Here is an 11,855-nt window from a genome sequence, read left to right as displayed (position 1 = left end):
CCCACTTTTGCAGATATGGTTTACAGAAACAAATGTATATCCTTTTATTTGGTAAATACTTTATCAAAGGGATTTTTTTTTATTGTTGTCAATTTGCACTTGCCTGAAACTGTACAGGATTAACAGGAATGCCATTATAGGTCGTTAGAAATGCATGATGTATGGCATTAATTATAAGAGGCCATAACACTGTGATAACATGATACATAAGAAGGTCCTGAGAAAGATTGATGACCATATGAGACACCTGTCCCTCCCTCCCAGGCTTAGGTGTCCCAACTCCCAAGCTTTGCCCGGACTCCGTCTCGCATCACCTCTTCACTCCTCGTTGAGTGGCTATGCAGGGGCTGTGACGTTGCACAAAGCCTCTCTCTCACTCCTTTCTTGCTGCATCACAACCGCCGCTAGTAGCTCCCTGGCTATTTGCACTGACCGGGGGACAGGATAATCGCATAGCTAATTAGCATAATAATAACTCTAAAGATAACACTAGCTAACATCACCACAACAGGAGTAATCTACGGAAACGATTTACATTGAGCTATCCCCTTGGAACCGCTGGGTCATGGCCAGACAAGATCAGGTCCTGCTCTTGGAGCCACAGCACGAACTGAAATTCCGAGGTAAGATACTACTGAGGAGGGGAGGGCCCAACTCTGAAGGGAGGGGGGGGAGCCATTTTTGTGAGTGGGGTAGTTAGTAACAGGCCCATTTAATAAGGAGGGGGCACACCATATGCCCATTAATTTGTAAAATAACAGTGAGATAGGGAGGAGAATAATTTTAAACGACTGGTTGGCAGCGTACACAGCCTTTCCTGAACATTAACCTGTGCTTGCTAGCTATTCCTGCAGCTCCCTGACAAGTCTTTACTGCTAATAATGTCGAGTTGACCTTCTAGTAAGGTAACTAGTTAGCTGGTAGCTAGCCTAGTAACGTCAGTTAGTGCATTATGTTTCAGGTGCATTGTGCAACATCGTTCCAGTAATTTAGGCGAGTCAGTCTGTTTATTATTGTGCTAGCTGTGTTTCAAGCACAATGTCAAAATACAATTACTGGTTGAATCGCAGCTATTATCGTTCATGCCCGACGACAATCATGTCAGTGTAATTTATGAGTTAACAATGAATAGCAGCTGATTGTCCCAGCATGCATGTTGAAAGCATCATGATAGGTAGCTAACGTTAACTAATTTGTCTAGTTTGCTAGTTACTGTAATTAGCTAGCGGTTAGTCTAACCGCTAGCAAGATGGAACTGGGCATGAAATACTAGCTAACGTTAGCTATATTGCTATCTGGCGGTTCTTCTCATCAATTGGCAAGTGTTGTTCATGACCAGGTGTGGAAAGCAGCAATATGGGTCAGGATACCATATGGACACTTTGTACTGGGCATCCTACGAATTACAATGTTTCCAGTTAGTTAAATATTAATTTATTGACTCCACTCAATAGGCTACGTTCCCTGAAGCATTATCACAATGTGACTATAGGCCATTTTTGAGATACAAAATAACAAATAGCCTTTCATCTGTGTTTGTTGAATTATAGATATATATAGGGTCTTTCCACAGTAATTTGAGATGCACTATTGCCTTGTCAAGCCAATATAATCCATTGCTTAAAGGTGCAATATGCAGACATTGCTCTGCCATTTCCTGGTTGCTAAAATTCTAGTACCTCGCCGAATTTCAGTTTGTGACAAAACAAGCAACATAGAGTGTAGAGAATCATTGTACCATATAAACCGCTGTGAAATATATTTTCAATAACCACAAATATTGTATTTTCAGCTGTTCTAAAGCTGGTTTACAATAATGAAAGTAAGCGATGCAAAAACTAAACTTAAATAGAGCACAAAGAACAGATCTACCACTTCTTAGACTTGCTTTCAATGAGAATGACAGATCTTTAACTCACATTTCTATGTGAATTTGATTGGGTCCCAGAAAAGTTAAAGCAGCTTTAAACTGCACTGCTTGTTGTGAAGGTAGCCATTTTGTTTGTCTTGGCTCATTGCAAACAAACTGAGCCCACTAATTGATAACTAGGAGAAATAGGTTTACCTCAAGGAAATCCCAAGCCACACAGACCAGTACAGGGGTTCCCAACCTGGGGTTCATGGGCCCCTGGAGATCCGCATGGGGCTTTCAGGTTATTCAGCAAAGTGACAGAAATAACTAAAATGTCAAGACTTCTGTTAGGTAAAATCACAATCAGGTACAAGCCTGATATTGTTATTTTTGTTATTTACGGGGCCTCAACATGAACAAGTTGGGGAACCCAGTGCTAGCATGCCTACAAAGTCATTGTCAATATAGAGCAGGAATGGGCAACTGGTGACCCTTTTTGTGGGTCCGTGGATCAATTTCCCCCAAAATGTATATTATTTTTATTTTTCAAGGGGAGATATTCTACTAGAATAGGTGCAATTCTGAAATTTGGTTCTGCATCAGCACTTTTTCTCTCATTATGTTATCTCCTTATGAGATGAGTAATGCAACTTATGTAAACATTTATTCAAGTGGCATTATTAAAGTGACTAGTGATCCATTTATTAAAGTGGCCAGTGATTTCAAGTCTGTATGTAGGTAGCAGCCTCTCTGTGTTAGTGATGGCTGTTAAACAGTCTGATGGCCTTGAGATAGAAGCTGTTTTTCAGTCTCTCGGTACCAGCTTTGATGCATGCACCTGTACTGACCTCACCTTCTGGATGGTAGCAGGGTGAACAGGCAGTGTCTCGGGTGGTGGTTGTCCTAGAAGATCTTTTTGGCTTTCCTGTGACATCGGGTGCTGTAGGTGTACTGGAGGGCAGGTAGTTTGCCCCCGGTGATGCGTTGTGCAGGAGGGTCTTGCGGTTGTGGGCGGTGCAGTTGCATCAACAAAGCAGAGTGGGTGGACACCCTACACTATGTTACCATGAAATTATGGCCATGTTTCGAGAACATTGCAACACATCTGCGCTAAACTATTGAAGCAGTTTTGAATGTCTATTAGTAGTGATATTGTACTTCTAGCCAAGTGGGAAGTAGTCGGAGGTTTGTAAACCAGTCATTTTCCATTGTTTGGTAACACCTAAATTACTAATTAAAGTCTTTGACTGGACAGATAATCCGATAACCTAACCTCTTAGACTAAAATTGCCCATTGAAAGGCAGGCCTGTGTTGACAACAACAAATCCAGCTGTGTTCCTTTCGGGTTCTTTATAAATCTCCTTATTCTTTATTAGTATCAATTTGGAACCGCACACTCAAGGTACACAGTCTTGCTCTTTCTCAATAACAAACCTTTTAGACTACACAACAGCATTAAATCATTTCTTCAGAACTCTCTTTTTGTGGCTGTATTTTTTTTCTGCCAGTTGGAAAGCTGTTGTAGATGAGGTATAGGCTACAGTAGTTAGCTGCATGAGTCGTTTCATTGAACGATGTTTCACCAGTTGTGAGGGTTTAAAATTCGCCTCTTGTCTTGGCTCAGTGTGTGAAGGGAAGTGTCAGTTGCTGTGGACATTTGCGGGCTGAAACCTTATCTTAGTCTATGTGCTAATTCACACTACGAGGCAGCTCACTTCCACATTTCCATCCACAATGCACCTTTGTTTCCCTCAAACACAAGGGTTTCTTCTATAACAGCTAGTAGGGCTGGGAATTGCCAGGGACCTCACAATACGATATTATCACAATACTTAAGTGCCAATATGATATGTATTGCGATTCTCACGATTCTATATGTATTGCAATTCAATACTGCGATTTGATATTCCAAACATAAGAGTGGGGCAAAAAAGTATTTAGTCAGCCACCAATTGTGCAAGTTCTCCCACTTAAAAAGATGAGAGAGGCCTGTAATTTTCATCATAGGTACACTTCAACTATGACAGACAATTATTTTAAAAATCCAGAAAATCACATTGTAGGATTTTTTATGAAATTATTTGCAAATTATGGTGGAAAATAAGTATGTGGTCAATAAACTTTTGTTATCTCAATACTTTGTTATATACCCTTTGTTGGCAATGACAGAGGTCAAATGTTTTCGGTAAGTCTTCACAAGGTTTTCACACACTGTTGCTGGTATTTTGGCCCATTCCTCCATGCAGCACATCTCCTCTAGAGCAGTGACTTTCAACTCCCTCCAAAGGTTTTCTATGGGGTTGAGATCTGGAGACTGGCTAGGCCACTCCAGGACCTTGAAATGCTTCTTACGAAGCCACTCCTTCGTTGCCTGGACGGTGTGTTTGGGATCATTGTCATGCTGAAAGACCCATCCACATTTCATCTTCAATGCCCCTGCTGATGGAAGGAGGTTTTTACCAAAAAGTTCTATTTTGGTTACATCTGACCATATAACATTCTCCCAATCTTCTTCTGGATCATCCAAATGCTCTCTAGCAAACTTCAGACGGGCCTGGACATGTACTGGCTTAAGCAGGGGGACACGTCTGGCACTGCAGACGTCTGCACTCTGCAGGTTATTCACTAGGTCCCCCTGTGTGGTTCTGGGATTTTTGCTCACCGTTCTTGTGATAATTTTAACCCAACGGCGTGAGATCTTGCATGGAGCCCCAGATCGAGGGAGATTATCAGTGGTCTTGTGTGTCTTCCATTTCCTAATAATTGCTCCCACAGTTGATTTCTTCAAACCAAGCTGCTTACCTATTGCAGATTCAGTCTTCCCAGCCTGGTGCAGGTCTACCATTTTGTTTCTGGTGTCCTTTGACATCTCTTTGGTCTTGGCCATAGTGGAGTTTGGAGTGTGACTGTTCGAGGTTGTGGACAGGTGTCTTTTATACTGATAACACGTTTAAACAGGTGCCATTAATACAGGTAACGAGTGGAGGACAGAGGAGCCTCTTAAAGAAGAAGTTACAGGTCTGTGAGAGCCAGAAATCTTGCTTGTTTGTAGGTGACCAAATACTTGTTTTCCACCATAATTTGCAAATAAATTCATTAAAAATCCTACAATGTGATTTTCTGGATTTTTTTTTGGGTAGTGATGGAACCTAGGCTTATGAGTGTCTTAACAATGTGGCCGAAGATGTAGGCCGTTTCCCAAAACACCACGGCACGCAGAGAACGTTGGCTAAGTGCATCAGCAAGACGAAGGCGCTGAATGTGGACCACAGGAAACGGAGGGCCAAGCACCCCCCATTCACATCGACGGGCTGTAGTGGAGCGGATCGAGAGCTTCAAGTGTCTCAGTGTCCACATCACTAAGGATCTATCATGGTCCACACACACCAACACGGTTGTGAAGAGGACACCACAATGTTAATTTCCCCCTCGGGAGGCTGAAAAGATTTGGCATGGGCCCTCAGATCCTCAAAAAGTTATACAGGTGCACTATTGATAGCATCTTGACTAGCTGAGGGTAGTGCATAACTAGCTGAGCATAGTACATACCAGGCGGTGTCAGAGGAAGGCCCTAAAAAGTGCTGAAGACTTCAGCCACCCAAGTCATAGAGGGTGGTACCGATGCACCAAGTGTGGAACTAACAGGACCCTGAACAGCTTCTACCCCCAAGCCATAAATAAGACTGCTAAATTGTTAGTCAGGGTAGCTGTTTGGTTAACTTTTTAACCACCTACATTGACCATTTTTGTACAAACTTTTTAAACTCGTCACAAACGTTGCTACTACTGTTTATCACCTGTCCTGTTGCCTAGTTACTTCATTCCTAGTACGTGTACGTGTAGTTCCATGTACGTACAGTGCCTTTAGAAAGTATTCATACCATTTTGTTGTGTTAGAGCCTGAATTCAAAATGTAGGGTGTTAACCCATACAATTATTTAATTCAATGTTAATAAATTAAATAAAAAGTCCAAACCCTATGTCTTTACCATAAATGGTTTACAATACTATTCACTCAGATAATTTAGCATGATTAAAGTGAATAGAATTTCGTTATGGCCACAGTAAAGTGGTTGCTGCTCAATAGAATTATCACTGCTCCACGGGCAGAATGGCGCTAGCTTTGAATGTCAACTGACAAGCTAGCTAGTGGCTGCAGATTGCTGTGTGAGAACATGTGGTTTTTCTAAATTAATAAATCCGCAGAATACAAAACAAAATTGGGTCTATATATTTCTTAATTTACAAAGCTAACAGACTGAGTTTCAATGGATATCTTCCCCGAAGACAATCTGTTCGAGTCTTTCCCTTTATAATGCCATGGAAACACCCCCTCAACGTTGATTGACTGGGGTTAGAGGAATAGAAAGCCACAGATTTGCTGATTAAAAATCACGAGGCCATCAAGTTGATTTTGATTCGTCCAAACTGTGGAAACAGCTCCAAGTGTTACCACCTCCCAACGGCGAAAAATGGAAGATACAACCAAGAGTTGGGCGGTTTAAACTAGCAACGGTCACAACAAACTAACGTTCTTATTTAATCAACGCTGTTAAGTACAAGTATATTAAGGTTATACTATTGTAGAGAATCTAATGATTAGTTGACTCTGATTTATAATGGCATAGGGCAAATAAGTACATTTATACACTACTGACAACTGATCATTTAGTAGCATCCTCTTGAATTGACTCTTTTTTTCACTACATTCTAGAGCAGTGAGTGAATGCCCTTCAAAATAGCACCCCCTCTTTTTTTTCTTCAGCCATCTACACACAATACCCCATAATCACATTTTTGCACATTTATTGAAAAATGAACGACAGAAGTATTTACACCTGAGTCAATACTTTGTAGATTCACCTTTTGGAGGCGATTACAGCTTTGAGTCACCTTGGGTATGTCTGTATCAGCTTTGCACATATGGATTTGGGCATATTTTTTTTTTCATTCTTGCTTGCACAATGTTTCAAGCTCTGTTAAGTTCGATGGGAGCGGCAGTGAATAGCAATCTTCAAGTCTTTCCACAGATTGCCAATGGGATTTAAGTCCTGGCTTTGGCTTGGCCTCATACCCATGCACATCGATTCAGTACTGGTACCCAGGGTATATACCAAAGTCATTGTTACTCATTGTGTATTTATTATTACTTTTAATAATACATGTTATTACTTTTCTATTATTTCTCTATTTTCTCTCACTGCATTATTGGTAAGGTAAGTTAGCATTTCACTCTTAGTCTACACCTGTTGTTTATGAAGCATGTTAATAATATTTTATTTGATCAAATTTGATTTCATACTGATATAATACACCATTAAAATCTTACCTTAACATTAGAATTAGGCATACTCCACAATACCGACAATTGATCAGCTCCTAGAGAGATATTAGCACCTATGGCTGCAAATATTTAGCTGGCTTATTATGCTTACCCAATAGTAAAGCACTAATTGACAGATTGGGCACGTTATTGTGCACATGAAATACAGTATTCAGACCCCTTGATTTTTCCACATTTTGTTACATTACAGCCTTATTCTAAAATTGATTAAATTACTTTTTTTTGCCTCAATCAACACACAATACCCCATAATGACAAAGCGAAAACAGATTTTTATACATTTTTGCAAATGTATTAAAAAATAAAAACGAATTGAGCTCAGGTGCATCCTGTTTCCATTGACCATCCCTGAGATGTTTCTACAACTTGATTGAAGTCCACTTGTGGTAAATTCAATTGATTGGACATGATTTGGAAAGGCACACACCAGACTATATAAGGTCCCACAGGTGACAGTGCATGTCAGATCAAAAACCAAGCCATGAGGTCAAAGGAATTATCCGTAGAGCTCCAAGACAGGATTGTGTTGAGGCACAGATCTGAGGAAGTGTACCAAAACATTTCTGCAGCATTGAAGGTCCCCAAGAACACATTGGCCTCCATCATTCTTAAATGAAAGAAGTTTGGAACCACCAAGACTCTTCCGAGAGCTGGCCGCCCCGCCAAACTGAACAATCGGAGAAGGGCCTTGGTCAGAGAGGTGACCATGAACCCGATGGTCATTCTGACTGAGCTCCAGAGTTCCTCTGTTTACAAAAAACTGTTTTTGCTTTATCATTATGGGGTATTGTGTGTAGAATGATGGGTGGGGGGGCATTTTAATACATTTTAGAATAAGGCTGTAATGTAACAATGTGGAAAAGGTCAAGGGGTCTGAATATGCAAACATTGCAGTATTGGCGAAATACATTTCAATGGATTAAACATTGATTTCATTATGATTTAAATATATGGGCCCATGTAGCCTATATCTTTTAATTCAGTCATCTCAGTTTTATTTTATTAAAGCATATGTTTATCCTTCACGTATTTGTAACAATTGCAAAGACTTTGGCAACTTTGTATTTGTAGTCAACTTCATTCTGAAGAAGTCACAGAGACGATAAGATCTTCATTTTACATTTAGCTGAGATCTTTTATGAATAAAGTGATGCGGAAGGGCAAACAAGCATCTAACAACGCACTTAGCTGTTCTATGAGTGGTCTGAGGCAGTTGGTAAATAACGAGCGCTTTCAAGTGCAACTTCAGTAACAATGGTTTTTGGGAAACCGCTTGGAGATTTAACGATGCTTCTAATGATGAACTTAGCCTTAAAGATGCTTTTGGGAAACCAGGCCATGGTTGGTTGCAGGGACTTGAGGCTAGTAGTGTTCCTTCCATTCCCCTGGTGCCTCATGTCTTCTTGTTCTTCAAGGGCAGCCATTAGCCTACCTTGACTAGAGAATTAGAGATTATTAGAAGCAAATTGAAGGTAATTGGAGCCCTCAGCGATTCAAGGTATTCCACACAGTTTTGACCAAATTAAATAAACCTGTAAAAATATAGGCCTACGGCCCTCCCGATTGGCGCTGCGGTCTAAGCACGCAGTGCTTGAGGCGTCACTACAGACCTGGGTTCGATCCCAGGCTGTATCACAGCCGGCCGTGACCGGGAGATCCATGAGGTGGCACACAATTGGTCCAGCATCGTCCGGGTTAGGGGAGGATTTGGCTGGCCAGGATGTCCCATCGTGCTCAAGCGACACCTTGTGGTGGGTCTGGGCGTCTGCAGTACAGTACAGTCTGCAGTACAGTATTTCCTCTGACACATTGGTGCAGCTGGCTTCCAGGTTATGCAAGCAGTGTGTCAAGAAGCAGTGCGGCTAGGCGGGGTCCTGTTTCAGAGGACGCTCTCAACCTTCGCCTCACCCGAGTCTGTACGGGAGTTGCAGCGATGGGACAAGACTGTAACTACCAATTTGGGGATCACAAAATTGGGGAGAAAAAGGGTTTGAAGTAAAATAGATATATACATTTTAAAAAATTATACAAATATATTTGCACCACACCTGGTTGGTTGACCCTCACAGCCAGCTACGTCCTTCCCAATTCTCCTCCCCCAACCAGTAGTTTCCTATTTCCTCCAAACCCTGCTTTCCTTTAGATAGGTCTATTAGGCCCAGGCTGTTGTATACGTTTAGGCTTCTTTTCTTATTGATAGGCCTAATAGGTTAAAAATACCAAATGATTGTCTCTGTGGCACTGAAGTCATTTATTTCCAGTTCCTCTAGAACAGAGTTTCTTAAACTTGGTCCTTGGGACCCCAAGTGGTGCACGTTTTGGTTTTTGCACTAGTACTACACAGCAGATTCAAACAATAAATGAATCATCAAGCTTTGATCATTTGAATCAGCTGTGTAGTGTTTGGGCAAAAAACAAAAGGTTCACCCCTTGGGGTCACTGAGGAAACGCTGCTCTAAGAAGGTCTATGCTTGCTCCTCTTAGATGTTTTGTGAGCTGAACCTAGTAGGCTAAACTATACGTTTAATCTAGGCTGTCAGTTTAAAGGTCACTTTTTTTTATAGTTTTGTAGAACGAGAGCCGTTAGTGACAGTAATACTGGTAGCCAATCCTTTCTTGGAAGTGAAAGAAAACCTGCCCACTCTGGTGGTTTAAAATAAAAAATGTTTAACAAAGACTTGATTCACTACAACCGAGCAATTAATGGAACTGCACCTGGATATAGGGCCCAACGATATATGCTTTCATCTCATCTTCTAAATGGCATGTTATTATTATATTTCTAAATTAGCCATGGCCTTAATTGCATCAGCTGCTCTACTTATTCAAAATGAGTAATAACAGCTAGTTTTCAGTTTTCCCCTGACCACTCCCTATTTGCTGAGAAGCTATTTGTTTCTTTTTTTTTGACCATTTTAATTAAAAACAATCACAGTAAGGTACTCAATTGTTACCCAGAAATGATTTGATATTGAGATAGCAATGGACCTTTTAATAAAACCTTTTAATAAAACCATTTATTTTACCTTTATTTAACTAGGCAAGTCAGTTAAGAACAAATTCTTATTTTCAATGACGGCCTAGGAACAGTGGGTTAACTGCCTGTTCAGGGGCAGAACGACAGATTTGTACCTTGTCAGCTCGGGGGTTTGAACTTGCAACCTTCCGGTTACTAGTCCAACGCTCTAACCACTGGAACTCACAAAAAAAAAAAAGCTGTCATCTTCATATGTGTTGTAGTGTAGTCTGTTGTTACATCATTTGAGGTGTTGTGCCTGCCATCGATTGAGACACAGCATACTCTTGTATACAGGGTGGGTGTCATGTAAGTATGTGAGTAAAATATTTGTTTAAACTTTCAAACGGTACCACAAAGATGGTTGGAGATCCACACATCAGAGAATATTGATTTAAGTGGGATTATCCATTGTTATAAATTAGACTGTTAATCCTCCATAAGAACCCTATTGAAATAATAAATATAGATAATGGAATAGATATTCCCATTCAATTTGACATTCGACCGTGGATGGACCGACGGCCATGTTTCTGGTAGTAATTGTAAGTTAAAGTTTCAATTAAATGTATATGTCAATGGTGTACCAGCTAAATTGCAGTGGTCTGAAAGGATAGGCCCATTCTATGAATTATATATGATTGAAATGACAGCCACCCTGTATTCAGGAGAATGCTGTGTCTCAACCGATGGCTGGCATAACACAAACACCTAAGATGATATGAAAGAGTCTAAGCTACAGTACAACATTTGTGAAAATGAGAAAAATCTGAGTTTACACGTTTTTAGATCATTAACATTAAAGGTTAAAAAATGACATTTTTTATTCTTTTTCTTCAATAAATCACAGAATAGTTTGACAACCCTGTTTGTAAGCTATAAAATTATATCAAATTCAACCGTTTGTCTCTTTCAGTGATGACGACATGGTGGGGTAGGCAAAATGGGTCAACTTTGAGAACCTCCTGAGTGTTTTGGCATTCATGTCCAAAAAGTCCCTTTCTAACCACTTCTACCATGGGAAAAACATGTATGGAAGGTTTCATTCACATCAAAAAGGGTGCAGTCAAAGGGATTTAAATCAGATGGAACGACCCCAGACTGAGGTTAGTAGAGGCAACTGTATTTTGGTTCAGGCTATAACCAAGTCTGGGGTTCTATTTTGGTGTTGGCATCTGACCTAATGTGTCAACGTCCATACACCTCAAACGCATGTTGATGAAGCCTTGCTCCAGATGATAATTTGACGGTATCAATTAGGCCTACTGCCCTTTCAGTGAATAGGCCTACATGTCTGTATGTGGGTTATTAACTAATACAGTTCATAGATGTCCCCACTCAAAAGCATAGCTCAAAAGTAGGCCTCCTAAACCTTTGATTTGTATTCAGACTTGTTGTCCTTAGGATGTGTTCCTCTATGTTACGTAATGTGCATCGCCTTAAGCCTGATTTTTGTATTGTAACTTCCCTCTCTTTCTTCAAACCATTTCCTCATTCTGAAATGGCGATCCGGCACATGACAGACCTCCGCACATGCCTTTTGATGTGCTGATTCAGTAACATTCATTTGATTAGCTCACCATGTTTTCTCTACGGTTTGCACAGCTTTCACATGCATTAGTCTGTCTGCTTGTAGCAATTT

At 40.6% G+C, this 11,855-nt stretch overlaps 1 protein-coding gene across 1 annotated transcript in view; it reads left to right on the top strand.

The window, feature by feature from the left end:
- The first annotated feature begins 325 nt into the window (after positions 1-325).
- Positions 326-11,855, top strand: part of LOC109891657 (vesicle-associated membrane protein-associated protein B) — a 36,467-nt gene continuing 24,937 nt past the window's right edge. The window contains exon 1 of the mRNA XM_031825700.1: positions 326-623. Coding sequence (XP_031681560.1) covers positions 566-623 — 58 coding nt within the window. The 5' untranslated portion in view covers positions 326-565. The remainder of the gene's footprint in view (positions 624-11,855) is intronic.

This window comes from Oncorhynchus kisutch, linkage group LG5 (assembly GCF_002021735.2).
Source record: "Oncorhynchus kisutch isolate 150728-3 linkage group LG5, Okis_V2, whole genome shotgun sequence".
Classification (NCBI taxonomy): Eukaryota; Metazoa; Chordata; class Actinopteri; order Salmoniformes; family Salmonidae; genus Oncorhynchus; species Oncorhynchus kisutch.
This window is presented reverse-complemented; position numbering and strand designations above follow the sequence as displayed.